The 19,484-nt window shown below is 41.5% G+C and overlaps 1 protein-coding gene across 7 annotated transcripts in view; it reads left to right on the top strand.

Annotated features, from left to right (window-relative positions):
• Positions 1–19,484, top strand: part of MARCHF3 (membrane associated ring-CH-type finger 3) — a 219,965-nt gene that overhangs the window by 153,453 nt on the left and 47,028 nt on the right. For 6 of the 7 annotated variants that reach the window (XM_053292239.1, XM_053292234.1, XM_053292237.1 and 3 more), the window contains one exon: positions 3,533–3,737. In XM_053292239.1, coding sequence (XP_053148214.1) covers positions 3,533–3,737 — 205 coding nt within the window. Of the gene's footprint in view, positions 1–3,532; positions 3,738–5,629; positions 5,694–6,415; positions 6,445–19,484 lie in introns of those variants that run through there. The other variant, XM_053292240.1, reaches the window with a different exon arrangement.

Here is a 19,484-nt window from a genome sequence, read left to right as displayed (position 1 = left end):
CACTGGCTGGCCGCTACTGCCGTTTGCTGCCGTTTTTTGTTTTGTTTTTTGCTCACTGCTGCCGCCGCCATTTTTCTTGCCTCCTACTCATCCTGTTGCTATCTGGCAGCTGCTCGCGAACTCTCATGAGAGCTGCCATGAATGGGATTAGCAACAGGTACACCTAAGAGTATATATAGTTTGGAGTTAACAAGGGCTGCTCACATTGTTGCTTTTTATTGTAGTTGTGTACAGTTTGTTCCAGTTTTTTCAAACCTTGGCTTGTTCATACAGCATAATTCTCCCCATCCATTCCACCCATTTTTGGCCAATATGGTTGCAGAGGAAGTAGGGGAGCTCCACCTCCTGTTTTCTATTCAACTATGCACCTATGCACAGATAGCCAAGGAATGACTGTGTGTGCATGCATGGTTTCCAATTATTTTTTCAAATTTTTTATTTTTTTATTTTCTCCCAGTGCTCTTGTGCAAGTACAATGCAGGAAGCACAGCTGTCTATGGGGAAAAGAGGGGGGGAAATTCAGAGCAGAGTAATGGCTGGTCAGAGAATTCTGAAATTTGGCACACAGTTAGTGGCAGGACTCTCTTTATATTTAATTTCAAGTACATTGTTGATTTTTAATGATTTTTCAAAGATTAAGCTAAAATCCCACCAACATCAGAAAGATAAATAATAATCAGCAATAAATAATTAGACATCAAAGTATCACTGGATTTTTAAAAAAATCATTAAAAATCAATGATCTGTCCGATTTACTTGAAATTAAATAAATAGAGTCCTGCCATTCTCCTCTACCTATGTGCCGGATTTCAGAGTTCTCTGCTCAGCCATTACCCTGCTCAGATTTTTCCCCCCTCTCTTTTTGGTTCAACAAGGCACTCTTGAGACTATGCACCACTCCGAAATAGGTTCCTTACTTAGCAGCAGCCAGGAATGAGAGGCAGTGCACTTGATTTCAGCAAAGCTGAGCCCATCAGAAGAAAAGTAAAACAGAAGAGATAGATTTAAAGTATTTGATATGGCTGGAATGTGGTTGAGCGAAGTTGGTGCCACACAGAAGAGGAAATGTGGTCACTATGATAGAATGGAGAAAGAAACAGCAGAAAAGAAGCTAAGGATCTAAGTTTGATGAGAAGAATCTGGCATCCACCACAGTTCTGAAAATCTCAACATAAATTATGTTGTCTCAGACAACACAAACTTTTTGTTTCCAATGAGATCTGACTTCTACAGAGCTTGTGCCTATTTGTGTGCATATTAGGGTATTTTTAACCCACTTTTCAAACATGTTGATTCCCAAATCAGGGTGCAGTTAACATGTACAATATAGATGGGGTCACCAAAGTGCAGGAAAATGTTAAGGAGGTTGCTTAGTTGAATGGATCTCAATTTTAATATTTGCATGACAGCACAATGTTTCCCCCTTACCCCCTCTCCCAAACAGCTGCTCAGTAGAGCAGGTGTTTGTTGTCCCAGTGGGGTGGGGCCAACTGTCCCAGGCAGGGATGTTGCATCAGTTTGCCCTCCTGGATCCTGGTTGGTCTTCCTCATGTTGCCATGAGAGAAATAGAGGAAAAGAGCAATAGAGGAAATGTCAAGTTTCTTTCTCCTCTGTTCTTCCAGCTACTAGGTATTGCTTCTGCTGCTTTGGGTCTAGTATTTAGCCTCCACCCCCTAGAACAACTGTGCCTAGCACATGCATGTTAGTAAGCTTGTATTTGACATGTGGAAAATAGAGTCAGAGAGGAAATACTTGAAACCATTTTAAGGAGCACCAGTGTGGCCTTTTTTTGAATATAGGGTTCAGTTTTGGTTCTGCTTCCTCAAGAACAATGAATCAAATTGTACCAACACAAAGTATAGTGCAGGAATTGAAAGCTGGTTGAAAGGTCTTGGCCTGTTTAACTTAGCAAAAAGGAGGCTGAAAGAGGCTATAATTGCACACTATAAATACCCATAGAGAGGAGGAAATGATTTAGGTTGAGAAGACTATGAGTATAAAAACTAATGGCTATAAATGGTCCATTAAAAATTTACTTTGGAGATCAGAAGATAGTTTCCAAGGAACAGAGGTGAAAATTTCTGGAACAGTCTCTGCAGAATAGTCCTGAGAGCAAAGAACCTCATTTGTCTCAGAAAAGAATAGAATACAGTTGTGAAGAATTTTATTTTATTTTTAAAATTTTTAATCAGGGCTTCAGTGGAGGTTTAGGGTCCCATCACTTCCCAAGACCTTGTTTTGTTTTGTTTTTACTTCCCGCCCCCCTCTCTTTCTGAAAAACTGCTTGCCCCACACAACAGTCTGAAATGTTTGTATACAGTGTCCTTGCACACAACCGTTTGCAGTATTCAGCTGCTTCTCCAGAAGGGGATGGCCTGGGCATATTCACAGGGGGTATTCACAGCCAGAGGTTAGAAGCCAAGGAGGACCCAAAGCATTCTGTGCCAGCACAGGAGCCTTTAGCAACCTGGTAGTCTTCTGGCATGTATTGACAAGTGTTATTTGGGCAAGCCCAATATTGTAGCCAAAGACTCAGTCTAGAGGCAGAGCAGGAAGGAATTTGGATCAGGCCATGGAGAGAGAGGGAGGGTAGAATGGAACAAATGGAGAAGCATCAGGGGCTAGGTAGAGAAGGAGAAAGTGATGCAGGGTGTGGGCAGAGAATGAAATCACCAGGATCTTACTCTCCAGCTGTCCCAGAAGTGCAGGAGTCATTGGTGGCCCACCACTACCTTGAGGCAGAACCATACAAAGTGAGCCACCATATCAGAGCCAGCTGCTGAGTCAAGCTTGCAGCCAAGGGTGCTTCCAAAGAGGGGGTAAGGAGGGACAAGCATCTCCTGAGACAAGTAGCTTGCCCCCACCCCACCCCCATTTCTGTTTCAGAAATCTAATGAGTGGGACACAGCTTGCCCATCCATAACTGTACTTCCCCCTTCTGTGCCCCCAACCTCAATTTTTTTTTCTGGTGCCACCACTGCCTGCAGCCATGATGAAGCAGAAAAACCTGTAGTAGATAAGATTGCTTTCCTCAGCGGTAGAAAAAGCAATTATGAGCTAATAGTACAGTGTGCACCACTACAGAACCGGCTGCTGCTCACAGACATCAGGGGGTCCTGGAACTGGAAAGATGCTGGGGAGAGCTGTAGTACAGAACCAAGGATAGTGCATCCCTTTGAATGGGCTCTGCTTCAGAATTCACTCCATAGTTGGTCAATTATCACTGTATTTGGGGCAGGAAGAAATTTTGTCCCAGGTCATGTCAAAGGGATTTGCATCCTTCAGAGGTGTGGGACTTGTTGCTTGCTTGAGTCCTCTGAATAGATGGAACTACTTCATCTGCTTCTTGTACACTAGTTAGCATGCAGGGGTAAACGTGGAAGCGAATTATCTTATGCTGTGTAAATAAGTGGAGGTGTCGGCTTATGTTTTACAACACTGTGGACTGGACCAGATGATCTTCAGGTCCCATTCCCCCCCCCCCCCGACAATTACAATACTAACCAATTGCCTCTCCTCCTTGTCTTGCAGTCCTTTCAATGACAGACCAATGTGCAGGATTTGCCACGAAGGCAGCAGTCAAGAAGACTTGCTTTCTCCCTGTGAATGTACAGGCACCCTGGGGACTATTCATCGCAGCTGCCTGGAGCACTGGCTGTCGTCTTCGAATACCACTTACTGTGAACTCTGCCACTTCAGGTTTGCAGTAGAGCGCAAACCGAGGCCGTTGGTTGAGGTCAGTAAATGGGGCATGTCCTCAAAAGCTTAGCTTTAATGATGTATGTTTTTACACCAGGATCACAACAGCTTTGCAGCTTCGATGAAGCAAAAGAAAAGCTATGAATTTGGGGCGCTTAGAAGCATGGAGGGGGGAGCAGAAGGGCAGCAAGAGGGCAGGAGTAATTAAACCCTACATTTCCCAGCAATGAACATGAGTATCTTGGGCTGTTGGTTTGTATATACTTTTCCTTCAGCAAATAACATTTAGTGCACACACTGTACTTCTTGCTATATAATAGCAGTTTCTTTAAGAAGAAACAAATCTACTGAACACCAGGGAAAACCTATTAATTACTCTTATCAATCAATATAGGTCAGGAAATCATTTTTTTAAAAAAATCTTGCTCATCATCCCATCCCATGGAGATATTTTGTGCTGCTATTTAACATTTTACATCATTGTTGGTTTATCTGTTACTTGCCAAACTCTAACAACATCTACCAATTTTTTTTCTTTTAGTTTCATACAATTTGAGTATTGCTGGATGTAGGTGCAATTGTTTAAATCAACTGGCTGTATTAAAATATAGCAATATATCATCTGTGCTGCACCAAAATCCACTATCTCTTTTTCTTGCTTGTAAAATGTGATACTACAGGTCACATTTCCTAGAAATTGAAAAGGCAATGATGGCAAAATCTCAGAGCAGGATATTTTTTTCAAGAGTTATAAAAGGTTTGTTGCAAACATAGCAACGTAAAAATAACCTTCATCCATCACTTTGTGGGCATCATATGTCCGATTATAGAATGCTGCTATACTTATGCAAAGCTATGCTGATACTTGCCCCCTCCAATAGCAAACAACACAGATTCATTTTCATCCCAATCCTAAAAGGCAGCTAATATTTACTGTGGGTTTTTCTGTTTCCACTGGCAATTCTTAAGCTCTGTGGTAGGCCCTCATTGGGGGCTATAATCCAGAACAGACTCATGTTTTTAAGATTTACTTAAAGTAAGAGCACAGTGACTGTTACAGCCAGATGCTCAACCCAGTGATTGCTGTGGACCTCCAGTGCATTCTTCTGCCCACAAGTCCAGTTTACATTCACTAAAGTAGGGAGGGCAGCTTGTTGTGTGCAGCACTTTGTGCACATGGACCAGAATGGCCCCTTCTCTTGAAGTGCATGGGCCAGCTTGCATGTGTAGAAGCTCCATGTGTGCATCAGACTATGTATGGGACTCTGGATTGTGCCGAGTATTGTTTAGGAGGAAATGTTCTAATTGCAACTAGAGTATTCACTGTCCAAGAAATCTTATTTTTGGATGTTAGGCAAAGGGTGACGAAACCACATGATCTTAATATGTGATCTAGTGTTGGATAACCACCAATAAAGGCCACTTCTTCTGAGGCTCAATATACCTTGAGCCTATCAAGATAATCAACCTGATATAGAATTGTAAGGATGTGACAAAGAATTTTGTGACACCTAAAGCTTAATATTTATTGTGGCATGAGCTTTCAATTTGGGTGAGAAATTAGATTTGGATATCAAGGATGTGGGCATTATGAACATGCCTTATAAAACAAAAGCAAAATATCTTCTGCTTTTCAGTAAATATGACTTATGCAGGGGGGAAACCCCCTATAAACATACCATGATAAATAAATGGTCATACAATTGCATGGAGTAAATAAATAGATTTTAAGGCCCAATCTATTTCAATATCACCTTTGGGACTGCATGCTTATGAAAATCTTCTTTGCACAAATGGAATGTGACATTTCTTCAGAATTAATAGTGAATGGACAAGTTGAAAATTAAAGTTAACCCTTCCAGTGTCAGGAATGCCTTGCTGTTTGATCATTCTATGGTGAAATTAACTTTCATTTGTCCCCACTCCCAGAAAAGGCAACAAAGATGTTGTCTATGTATTCCTATCGCTGTTGACTTCCCTGCTATCATTTCCAGTAAGTTTTTGTCTGGTGATTAAGGCTTGCAAAAACAAAGACCATATTTAAACCAAAAGTGTGTATCCGAGCTATAAGAAAACACATGTTGCTGCTAGATTACTGTGAAGAAAGGCAATACTAGTAAGGCGTAAATATAAATGAGAATTATAGAGGAGACTATGTATCTATATATTTAATTCTCTTTGGACATGCGTGCCCAGGATTTGGCGGTGGAACTCTCGCAACACGCTGCGAGAGTTCCGGCTGAGTGAGGAGGAGAGGGGGAAGCCGGAGGGTGGGGGGAGAGAAAAGTGGCGGCGGGCTGCGGGGGGGGAGGGGAGAAGGCAGCGGCAGCAGGTGGGGGGAAGAGAAAAGCAGTGGCGGCGGGAGGGCAGAGCAGGAGAGAGAAAAGCCGCGGCGGCAGGCAGACAGGAGGGAGGGAACAGTGGCAGGTGGGCGGCGGGGCCCTTCTTGGCCGCCCGCCACCTAGTGAGGCTCTGTGTGGGGGGAGGAACGGGAGGGGAGGAGGGATGGAGAACGCGGGGCTGGAGGGAGGGAAAGAGAGGAGAGACCGGGGCAGGAGGAAGAGGGAGGGGGGGAAAGCCGGCCCCAAAGCGCCGCACAGATGCTCTGTGTGGGGTCGGCTAGTAAATATTAAACTGCAGTAGATAGAGGCAAATGCAAATGAAAGAAACTGAATTGTGAAACCCAGTTTTTTTCTAAATTGGAAATTTTCCTAGAAGTCTGAGAATTGAGAAGTCAGAATAGCTACTCTAAGTGATGGTTGCCACCTGACCAGAACTCCACCAGCCCTGCAGTGGTGAGTTCTACTGCCACCTGTTATACCGATGAAACTGGAGAGTAGACTCCATTTCCTTTTCGATGCAGCTTTTAGTCATTAGTAACTTCTGGGACCTCCTTTCCTTTCTGATCTTCCATGCAGCGGTTTCTTTTCCCCTGAAGTAGAATTTGACTTTTCTTCGTGGATTTGTGACACTGCCTTCACTTTGCATTGATTCATATCTCCTTCATCTGTCAAACCAGGTGGGCTGTGGGCTTCAAGCTTCTTCTCTTTAGCCTACTTTCCTTATGGAAAGTAAGTTTATGAGATCACCCGGCATCGTGTGTGTGTGTTTGTGTGTGTGTGTGTGTGTCCATCCATGAGTGTGTCCCCCGCTATCAACTTTGCAATACCTGGGACAGTTGTGGGGACATTGTAGGGCATAGTTTGTGATGATGAAATACACCCTAATTCAAGATGGCAGATGCGTAAACTTTTGAAGTACAAGTGGGCTAACTTGTGAACCGCCTAACCGATTTGAACCAAACTTGCTACAGCTGTAGGGACACCTAGGGACACCTCAACGGCATAGTTTATGATGATGCCATCCACCACAATTGAAGATGATGGATGCATGAACATTTGAGTTGCAAGTGAAAACCGATTTGGGCCAAATTTGGTACAGTTATAGTTATATACATAGGGACACCTCAAAGGTATAGTTTGTGATGATGCCATGCTGACTCAAGATGGCGGACACATGAATGTTTGAGGCACAAGTGAGCTAGCTTGTGAACTGCCTGATTTGGATTAAAATTAGTCCAGTTGTAGGGATAGTTAAAGCAAAGTAGGCATATTATTTATTTATTTATTTATTTTTAATTTCTTAATTATTTTTATTTTACATTTTATATCCCTCTCTTCCTCCAAGGAGCCCAGAGCAGTGTACTACATACTTAGGTTTTTCCTCACAACAACCCTGTGAAGTAGGTTAGGCTGAGAGAGAAGTGACTGGCCCAGAGTCACCCAGCTGGTATCATGGCTGAATGGGGATTTGAACTCTGGTCTCCCCGGTCCTAGTCCAGCACTCTAACCACTACACCACGTTGGCTCTTATTATATTATATTGGTTCTTACTAGAACAACTTTTTTAATCTTATCACAACATACACAGATCCCATTTATAGAAAGAACCATAGGGCACTGATTTTTAAACATTTGGGCAGTTATTGTAGGTCTGCCTTCATTATTTCACACTCTAGCATTGTCCCTTTTTAGCTCCTGGTACAATGATCCCAGAATGAAGTTAAGAGGTCAACTAGATACTTTATAATTATAAAGAAATTGAAGCAGGAGAATGAAAATTTAGATGCAAGGCTCTGTATGGTGTTTTGATCTTCCTTTTGGATAAAGAGGCATATTTTTCTTTGGCCCTGGTGGTAGAGATTCGATTTTCTCATTTCTTTTTCCCATTAATAGACCACAGTGCCACAGATAAGAATTGTATGAGCAATATAAAAGAGACTTCTTCCCTGCAGGCTGTAGAAGTTTTAACCAAATTTTAGAAAGCAAATTCTGTTTTCGTAATATCTGTTATAAAAATGTAAAGTTAGTGACTTTGTGAATAAGCATTTGCAAGGTAGATTTGTTTTTAACTTCATTGCAATAAAAAGCCTCTTCGAAATGTGCACTAAAGAGTCTGCATGCTTTATCTACTCCTGCAGAAAAGGCTGAAGCATTCAAGCTTCGTCAGTAAATCCTCTTTATACCCTTTGCAAATTGCAGTTCACTAGCCCCCCAAAATCACTAAATGCACTTCTCTGTCTGTTCCTCACATGTTACGACACAACAGACCCATGTACAGTTTGGCTCTCTTCTTATTTCCCCTCTGGGCCCCAGTGTCACTGGCTGACATTATGACTGATGTACCTTTGCTACGTTGCAGAGTAAAATAGCCTTGGCAGCCATGTGAGGGGGACAGTTTTCACCATTCTCTCCTTCCCTTTGAAGCACTCCTTGACCCCGAAATATGTCAACGAGGGCTGCATGATTCTTAGGGACATATGTGGCGGGTGTGTGTGTCACAACTCCAAAAAGAAAGGGACATCAGCTAAAATCAGCCATCCACACTGCTTTACTCTGGAACGTAGCAAATGCACACATGCTTCCTTTGCTGCACACTTGCAAGTTAGGATGTTAGGCACTATTTGGTTTAGATGTAACACTAAATCAGGAATCTAGCCCTGGTTTTTGATCCTGTTGTGCAGGGCAAACACAAAGCATAGTTCACCAGTTCAAATGAAATAGCAAATTATGGTTTGCTTCAAACCAGGAAAAGAGACCAAGAATCTCCAAGACAGAATGAGAACATGAACCCAATGCTCACATCAGGTTTGTACAGCTATGATTTGTCATCATCTCTGAACTATACTAGGAATATCTATAAATTCAACAACAACCAGTATTTATATACTGGCAATGAATATTTATATATTCCAATTCATGTCCTTTGCTCCTGGTCATTTAATAATCATGTTGTAATTCTGTCAGCACAAGAGAGCGCTGTTATCTCAAACACACTGTGAGGCAGCAATTCTTTTGTTACGGCAATTCTACATTTTTTGCACACATCAGTGATCAGGGTAATATGCAGGATCACAGCCATTGATGTGGTCACTTCTGGACCAGGGCTAAGAGAGAATAAAATTTGTGAGAATGTTACGCTGCCCATAGAAGATAAGGTCTAATCATTTATTTATTTTATTTATTCGATTCATATACCGCCCTTCCAAAATGGCTCAGGGCGGTTTACAACAGGATAGAAACAATTAAAACCAGTTAACAATTAAAATTAAAACTATAAAAACAGAATAAAACCAATTAAACATTCACACAGCTAAAAACCCTGGAAAACCAGGGCAACCATTTAAAACAATTTAAAAACCCTGAAAGACCAGGCCAAACAGATAGGTTTTAAGGGCTCTCCTGAAAGATAGTAATAAACTCAAATTACAGATTTCTGCCGGGATTGCATTCCATAGGCCAGGAGCAGCTACAGAGAAGGCCCGCTTCTGAGTTGCCACCAGACGAACTGGTGGTAACTAGAGACGAACCTCCTCAGATGACCTTAATGTGCAGTGGGGATCATGCAGAAGAAGGCGCTCTCATGTGATCTCTCTGTAAATATCCCATACTATTCCTTGCTCCAGTCTGATTGGAGGATGTCAGTAAGAAGAACAGGATGATTCCTTAGTAGAATTACTGTACTCTTTAATCCCTTCCCCTCCCTGCTGGAGTCTTCAAGAGAGAGACCTGCACAGCAATGGGAAAGAACAAAACCTTTGGTTAATAATGAAATGACTGTCAATACAAGACTGAAGATTCTTTAATTATTCCCCCCGGCTTTGTTGTCAAGGTGGAATAACCCTGAGTCTTCCCTGCACATATTATTGTGAGAAGTGCAACAGAACTTCTAGAAAATTCATGTCAATTTATTATGTGGATGTAAAGATCGGAAACTATTTTATTTTAGAGTATTCCCACAGATGTTAGCAGATAGTACCTTATGTGTCGTATAGAAATCTGGATGTGCATTTGCTTTTAGTTGTTTTTATTATTGTTTCTGGTGCTCAGCTGAATATAAATGAAAAGTGTAGCTATGGGTTACTTGATGAGCTTCTCCTGTGTTCTTTTAACAGAGGTATGTTTCATCTCTTTCTGGATCATAAAGAGAGGGTGTGTGTGTGTGTGTGTGTGTGTGTGTGTGTGTGTGTGTGTGAGAGAGAGAGAGAGAGAGAGAGAGAGAGAGAGAGAGAAATGCTATGCTAAAAGATAAACATAGCAATGCAATATAATAAGGCACTGAAGTGCTCCACTGCTCACACTAAGCTGCATGTGAGCACCAAGCCCTGCAGAGCTTTGGACCAGGACTATTATATTGGATTGGAAAGGACTTTTTACCAGTCACTTGGCAGCCATGAAGTTGGTGCTAGGAAGAAAAGCAACTTCAGGCATGAAAGGATTAAAATGAGCTTGCTTGGTAATTGAAAGTTTTCTGAAGCCTTGTACTGAAATATGAATATCATCTGACTATTTTCCATATAGAGCTCTGAACCATCATTACGTCTGTCCTTTTAGATTGCTTTTATGCATCCTACCCTTCTGCTGTTCAGTGAAGCAGGAGCTTGGTATCCTCTTACTGAAACAGAAGGCCAGATGCTCTTTGACACAGTTCACAAAGAGATCACTGTCAAGGCTAGGAGGAAGAGGATTTTAGGCATGTAATCAACAAGACGAAATGGCCCATTGGCTTTTAAGAGCTAAAGAAGACTGGAGCTGGCAATTGAGCCTGTTGCGGCCAGAGGGGGGATAGCTTCATTACACTCTCCTGAAGTTGTTAAAGGCTGTGCTGAAAGATTTATCTTTTTCTTTTAAAAGCTCATTTCAAAGATAAGAAATGAGAGCACAGAGAGATGTTGGAACAGAATAAAAATTATTATGCCCAGCTAGAACAAACAGTTTGAAAAGGCTGGGTTTTCTCCACTGTGTGTTTGAAGACTGGCTAGCTCTATGTAGGTAGTAGCAACTCAGTTCCTGGGCTCACATTGCAGTGAAAATAGCAAAAGAACCCATGCTTGGCATATGTATACCAGTACTTCTGTGGCATAAAAGGGACTGAACAAAACCTTGTTTAAAGATTGGGCTACTACTGCAGATAAGAGAATATGTATATAATAAAAATGAGTTTCCTATAGGCAGTGATTGCTGAATTCACATGTAACGTAGAACCGTGGGTCCAATGAACCCATGTTTCCATGTCCCCTCCCCCCCCCTACAATCCACATTCGGACATTCAGGACAGCATCCTATATGCAGTCAGCGAGACTGCAGAGAGATGGGGAGGATGGCGCTGCGGGCTTCTTTCTTGAAGGACAGCCTGCATAGCCAATCAGGGAGGAAGAGAGGGAGGAGCTTCTTCCCTCAACTTCAGTCCAGCCAAATGCAGCCTCCAGTGCTGCCTCCGGTGGCAGGGAGGCTCCCTTGACCCTCGGTTTGGAGCAGCTGAACCTCACTACAAACTGAAGGTTCAAACTGGAGTCTTGTCAGCACAACCTCAGATTGTGCTACAGACTGGACTGGAGTTGGCTAGGTCCAGATGTAACAGTAAGGAACCCGCGGGTCCCTCCCACTCCAGTCCCCGCATTATGTGCACTCGTGGCCATTATGTATGTTCTCTTGGCCTATGGCTAGCCTAGAATATTTCTGTAGCTTTCCAGAGAGAGCGAGAGAGCATGAGCAGACTGTAATTCAACATCATTTATTCTCATGGCCTAGAGTAGAAAGGTTTTCACACAAATGATGCTAAAGTCATGTTCCCTGTAACAGTTATATACCCTTTTGTGAATATTGTTACTATTACAAGAGAATGCTGCTGTCTTTATGTAAAATGATAGTCCTTAGAAAAGTCTCTTAGATCTAATTCAGGTTAGCTGATACATGCTTTTCTGTTCCTTTTAACAAAGTCTAAAAGATGGGTTTTATTGGTTACCATTTCCCCCATAAAGAAACATAGGATCTGAGCTATTCTCCTGGTAGAGAGGTAGATCTGCCACACAAAATGTTCTTTCACTGACTTCCCAAAATGATATTTCAAGAACAGAACTACCAGCACTTCAGTCATTATTAATTGCTGTGATGTGCATAGAGCAAGAATGATGATTACTACCTTGGGGGCTCTAGCGGTAGCTGACCTTAGACTGGCCCTGAGTAGTTCACAGAGAGCTTTATAAATTAAATTCAGCTCTTTTGGTTGGACTACGAAACCAACAGCAGACGAATATGAATTGTACAACAAAGGAATAATATGGATCCCTAACTATTATGCTTCAGTAACAAAGAAACTGCAGCCTATATCTATTGAAGCTGGAAAGTCTGGGCTTCAAAATTACCTAGGTGTACCCCTGGGGATGTTGGGAGTTCAACAACAGCTGGAGTGACAAGGTTGCCTACCCCTGCTTTAAAGTGTGTCTTGCTAAAGTGTGATTTTGCTTATGCCCAAAGCAGAAATCCAAGAGATGTTCCTCTGATGCTTTGGAAACATTTTGTTTACTAAAAATGCCACCTAAAAATTAAGTGAGCTGAAAGCAGATAATCGAAAAGCTGCTTAGAACAACTTTCTGGTAAAGGGGCACAATATTCTTTGCTGTAAGGAGCTTTCTAAGCATTATAGATACAGCAAAGAACTGTAGATAACTCCGCAGTTTCCAGTACCAGATAATTATAAATGAGCTTAAGCTCTCTTATTTTATTTTATTGAATATACAGCTTATTTGGAACTTGTGTTGCCTTATGTCAGTTGAATGAAGACAAACGTTCAACAATAAAAAGCTCTCTATTTTCTCCACTACTTGTGAGATTACAGGATTATGGGTGATTCCATGGCACTGCAGTAATTATGCCTACTGTGAATGATATCTGCCTAGAACAGGGGCTGATAGCTTCTTCACAGCCACTTTCACCACCCCTCTTGCGGCACTAGGCAGTCTAGTATTGTCTGCCAGCATCTTTGCCTCTCCTACAAGGAAGGGACAGGGAAGATGGATGGCTAAAAAGGAACAGGAGCCTGTAATGTATGGTACAAGGGCAAAAATGACAAAAACTGGAAGGGCATGAAATTATTCTAAGACAAGGCCCAGCTGTCAGAATACTCAAAGACTGCCAAACTCCTTTTTGAGCTTCTAAGAGACTTTGCTCTCATACCTTAAACATCTGTCCCCAACTATAAGGGCTATAGTTTGTGTTCGTTGTTTTGTTTTGTCTTTAAAAAAATAATACCACCTAAAATTCTCATGATTTTGTGCCAGGTTATAGATTTTTACACTTGAACAGGCAAGGCCATTCAGTGTTTGCTAGTTGTGCTAAAAATACTTCTTCACATCTAGTCCTTCCCTTACTTTAGTCCCATACCTTAATTCCTAAATATATGCTTCTGCATCTCCTGCATTTATATCCAAACCTACTTTTTCTTTTAAATGGTTTCCCCCAAAATAGACTGCCCATGTTTATTTTCATACACCAATATATTTTGGATAGTATACAAGATGTCCTAGTTCTGGTATTAATTTTGGACAGGATCCAAAGCATAGAAATGGATGGCACCTTGTAGCTATCTAGCGTAACTTCTTACTCGATGCAGGGAATCCAGAGCTAGAGCACCCCCCAACTGCTGGCCTTTGCTTAAAGGCCTCCAGAAAGAGCCACCTCCACACAGATAATTGGTTTCATTATTTTACTACTCTTACCATTAAGCATTTTCTTCTAATATTCAACCCAAATCTACCATCATATAATTTAAGCCCAGTGGATCTCTTTGCCCTCTTCTTCGTGGCAGCCCTTTCGGTATAGAGTGTTATTATGTCCTGCTCCCCATCTGTTGACCTGGCAGAACAGAAAGGAACACAAACTCTGGCAAAAGAAATGCAAAGTGACAATAAGGGAGGCAAAAAGAGAGTTTGAGGAACATTTAGCAAAAAACATCAAAGGGAATAACAAAAATTTCTTTAAATACATCAGAAGCAGGAAACCTGCCAGGGAAGCAGTTGGACCATAAGAAGCTAAATGAGTTCTTTGCATCCGTCTTCACGGCAGAGGATACTGAGCATATACCTCTTCCTGAACCAGGCTTTTCAGGGATGGAGGCTAAAGAACTCAATCAGATAGAAGTGACAAGAGATGGTGTTCTGAACTGTCTGGAAAAACTAATAAATTGCCAGGGCTGGATGGCATCCATCCAAGAGTCCTCAAAGAACTCAAATATAAAATTGCCGACCTCCTTGCTAAAATATATAACTTATCCCTGTACTGGAGGACTGGAAAGTAGCCAGTATAACACCAATTTTCAAAATGGGATCCGGGGTGATCCAGGAAATTACAGGCCGGTTAGCTTAACGTCTGTTCCAGGCAAACTGATGGAAAGCATCCTCAAGGATAAAATGTTAAAGACATAGAAGAACAGGCCCTGCTGGGAATGAGCCAGCATAGCTTCTGCAAAGGTAAATCTTGTCTCACCAACCTTTTGGAGTTCTTTGAGAGTGTCAGCAAGTGTGTGGATCAAGGTGATCCAGTTGACATAGTATACTTGGACTTCTAAAAAGCTTTCAACAAAGTTCATCATCAAAGACTCTTGAGGAAACTTAGTGGTCATGGGATTAGGGGACAAGTACATGTGTGGATTTGCTAACTGGTTAAAAGACAGGGAACAGAGGGTAGGTATAAATGGAGATTTTTCACAATGGAAGTAAGAAGTGGGGTCCCCCAGGGATCTGTCCAGGGACCGGTGCTTTTTAATTTATTCATAAATGATCTAGAAGCAGGGGTAGGCAGCAAGGTGGCCAAATTTGCAGATGATACCAAACTCTTTCAGGTTGTGAAATCCAAAATGGATTGTGAGGAGCTCCAAAAGGATGTCTCCAGACTGGGGGAGTGGGCGACAAAATGGCAAATGTGGTTCAATGTTAGCAAGTGTAAGGTGATGCATGTCGGGAGGAAAAACCCCAACTTTCTTTTTTTTTTAAATTAAATTTTTATTAATTTTAACAATAATCATTCACAACACATTAAACAAATGTGGACTTCCCGCTCACACCTCCTCGTGAATCACCAACTATATAATTAAGCCTTGCTATAATAATAATTCAAAACATAGATTTAAACCTTACAAATACAATTTTGATCTACTCAACCTGCTAATAGTACTAAATTTCAAACCCAGTTGTAAAATCAATATTAGGAAAATAGTTCTTTAAATACAATAAGAATGGTTTCCAATCTTCTTTAAAACATTCTAAATTTTGATCTCTTATCAATACTGTAAGTTTTGCCATCTCCGCATATTCCGAAATTTTTATCAGCCAATCTTCTTTTGAAGGCAGTTCGTTGCTCTTCCATTTCTGTGCATATATTATTCTGGCCGCCGTGGTAGCGTACATAAAGAATGTTAAATTAGTTGTAGAGAACACTCCTTGTGTTATTCCCAGCAGGAAGGATTCTGGCTTCTTAGGAAATGTCATTTTAAATATTTTCTTTAACTTATTATATATCATGTCCCAAAATGCTTTAGCCTTCCTACAAGTCCACCACATATGAAAAAAGGTTCCTTCAGAGTGTCCACATTTCCAACATTTGTTTGAAACATTTTTATACATTAATGCCAGTTTTTTTGGTGTTAAAACCACCTATACATCATTTTATAATAATTTTCTTTTAAAACATAACATGCAGTAAACTTTAAATAACTGCTAACTGGGCAAAGAGGCACTTTTTACCGTGGTGATTCTCTTTATTTAGCAGGGGGAGAGTAACTGGCCCTGTCCACCCCCAGCACAGTACTTCCAGTGACTGTTGCTGGTGTGTGTCTTATGTTTCGTTTTAGAATGTGAGCCCTTGAGGGACAGGGAGCCATCTTATTTGTTTGTTATTTCTCTGTGTAAACCGCCCTGAGCCATTTTTGGAGGGGCAGTATAGAAATCGAATTATCGAATTATTATTATTATTATTATTATTATTATTATTATTAATAATAATAATAATTAATATTGTTATTATTATTATTTAAAAGTGAAATTGGCTGTAATTTTTAACTAGTATTAAATCTTGATCCGGTTTTGGGATTACCTCAATATTTGCATACTTCCAAGAATCCAGCATAATTCCTCTTTGCAAAATATCATTCATAGTCCATTGCAAAGGCTGTAAAATTTGATCTTTAAATGATTTATAGTACAAAGCTGACAGTCCATCAGGTCCTGGCGCCTTATTGGCCTTGCTTTGATTTATTGCTTCAGTTACTTCCATTATTGTCCCAACTTTCAGTATATGCTGATGGGATCTGAGCTGTCGGTGACTGACCAGGAGGGGGATCTTGGGGTCATGGTGGACAGCTCATTGAAAGTGTTGACTCAATGTGCAGCAGCTGTGAAAAAGGCCAATTCCATGCTAGGGATTATTAGGAAGGGGACTGAAAATAACAATGCTAATATTATATTGCCTGTATACAAAACTATGGTGTGGTCACACCTGGAATAGTGCATACAATTGTGGTCACCTGAAAAGGTGCAAAAGAGGGCAACCAAGACGATCAGGGGCCAAGAGCACCTTTCTTATGAGGCAAGGCTACAACACCTGGGGCTTTTAGTTTAGAAAAAAGACGACTACAGGGAGACATGATAGAGGTCTATAAAATCATGCATGGAGTGGAGAAAGTGGATAGAGAGAAATTCTTCTCCCTCTCCCATAACACTAGAACCAGGGGTCATCCTATGAAATGGATTGCCAGGAAATCTAGGACCAACAAACAGAAGTACTTTTTCACACAATGCATAATCAACTTGTGGAATTCTCTGCCATGAGATGTGGTGACAGTCAACAACCTGGATGGCTTTAAGAGGGGTTTGGATAACTTTATGGAGGAGAGGTCTCTTATTGGCTACTAGTCGGAGGGCTGTGGGCCACCTCCAGCCTCGAAGGCAGGATGCCTCTGAGTACCAGTTGCAGGGGAGTAACAGCAGGAGAGAGGGCATGCCCTCAACTCCTGTCTGTGGCTTCCAGCGCCATCTGGTGGGCTACTGTGTGAAAAAGGATGCTGTACTAGATGGGCCTTGGGCCTGATCCAGCAGAGCTGTTCTTATGTTCTTATGGTCTTAGATCCATTTCCGTCAGTTTTTTTCCATAAAGCTTGTTTTCCAGACTCCTGACTATTTTTTGTTGTGCTCCTCTGAACCCATTCCTATTTTTTATATTTTAAAAGTGTGGCACCCAGAACTGGACACCCTACTACAATGTGGAATTACTTTTTTTCATGATTTGAAAACTCTAGTTCTATTAATGCAGTCTAAAATCTTTACCTTTTTTTGCACCTGCATCACACAATTGACATATTCAGCTTGTGATTAGCTGCAGTCCCAAGATTCTTTTCACATGTACTACTGCCATGCCAGATTTCCTCCATCCTATACATTACATTTCAATGTATGTAATATATACTGTCCGATCAGCTGGTCTGGAGGTGTGAATTCAGAAGCCAGGATTGAGATCATCAGAAACACAGGGCTAGCCAAGTAGCTAGATGGTTAAGGCAGAAATCACGAACCAAGAACCCACCAGGAGTCGAGACAGGTAATCTGTCAAGAACCAGAGCCGAGGATTGAGACAGGAGCTAAAGATCAGAAGTGCGCAGAAGATCAATACCAATTAACCACCAAGTCAGAGGGTCAAGACAGAAGCTAGGAGTCAGAGCCACTCCAGAGGTCAAACTGGATCAGTGGTCAGGAGCCAGAGGGATCAAGCAGGTAAAGAGAAGTCACAAACAGGCCAGAGGTCGCACCAAATAATCAGGAAAAACAGCTAGGAGATGCACATCTGATCAAGGAACTTTGATACTGAGGCAAGGCCTGTACCATCCAGGAAGTCTCTTTATCCTACCTGCCACAGTGAGAAGGCCAAGGAATGGATGCCTGGGTTGGGGCTTGCTCAGGGCTTCAGAAGCCTAGGAGCCTGCTTGCAATATGGTGGGCTGCCACAAGGGGAAGCAAGGGGAAGCGCTTCCAAGCAGGCAGGGCATGACAGGAGGTGGCCTAGCATAAAATAATGCCAAGGACACCAGTATTTTGGAGAGGCTGCAAAATGTTGGAAGATGGCCATATTCACTGATATCCACGAGTCTTGGTTTTGTAGAAGTCATCTATGCTTCTTAGCTTTACACTGTACATGATCCCTTTTTGTAATTGTTCCAACAATAATTTCTTAAGAACATTAAAACTCTGATACTACAGTGATGTTTTCCCTGAAAATGTGCATATATTTGACAGGGTTGAATCCATGCTTAGTGTGGAGGATATCAACAAGCACACCAGTACATTATTACAAAGCATAATATTATGCTCATGTCCCCAGCCTGTTACATCAACACTGCAAGTCAATATACTGTGTCAAACGCTTACGATTTACTTTTTGGTAGACCATAGTTCCAAATAGATGGAACCTGTACTAAATGAAACTGCATTCTGTTGTACAGTTGGGACTGAAGTTTGCCTGAAAACACAGCCACATTCATAAGCTAAAGGATGCTTTCCTATTTAAGCAAACCAATAGAGCACAAACCCATGCAGTGAGTGCCAATCCTGCCTCCACTTAAATCAGTGTTGGTTTTTTTAATCATCTTGTCAATGATGATTTAACTACTAGGGACATTTCATCACAGCCCTCTTAAAATAAAGTCAGAAATTATTTAATGGGGCTAGAGTTGGAACTGTTCCTTCTCATCTAGAGTGTGCTTCCTATTAATTACAAGGGGTAACTTGATACATTCTGCTGTTAGCAAGTTGCTATCTGAGAGTGTTTATGAATAGCTTGTGCCTGGTTAGAACCTACCTATCTGGCACAGAGACTGGGGGTGAAAGATGCAGAATCTTAGCAATCAGTAGAATCAAAAACGCCTAGCCCTCATTATTCTGGAATGAAATTTGAAATATGTGTAGTGTGTCCTAATGATTTTGAAATGAAAAAGCGTGGGGCTATGGGATCCCTTTGGGGATTCAGGGATGAGGTAGCAGGGTTGTCCTGTGCTTCTCAACTGAACAGGTATTGAGAGATGGTTGCTTGATATATAATGTGATGATTGGTGAAATACAACCTAGGTGTACAGGTTTTACCTGTGTTATAAAAACTCGCACCCTAACTACCCAAGTACTTCTGTGCCCATTTCTCCCAGTCCTAACTCTCTCTGCTGTTTCCCCATTCATATTTTCTCATGTCCCCTGAACTTTGCTGAACCACAGTCTTTTTTAAAAAAAGAACATGAGAGCTTGCAAAGCCTTTATTTCTCTGTGTGTGTTCACTTAGTATAATTTTTGCATGTTTAAAAAATATCCACATTTCTACTGCTTGTGCGCTGCGCATCCTGGACAGCTGCCCCACATGCTTTAGTCTTGTTCCACATTTACAAAAGTCATTTCTCTGTTAGTGCTATTTTC

This window comes from Hemicordylus capensis, chromosome 2, assembly GCF_027244095.1.
Source record: "Hemicordylus capensis ecotype Gifberg chromosome 2, rHemCap1.1.pri, whole genome shotgun sequence".
Classification (NCBI taxonomy): domain Eukaryota; kingdom Metazoa; phylum Chordata; class Lepidosauria; order Squamata; family Cordylidae; genus Hemicordylus; species Hemicordylus capensis.
This window is presented reverse-complemented; position numbering and strand designations above follow the sequence as displayed.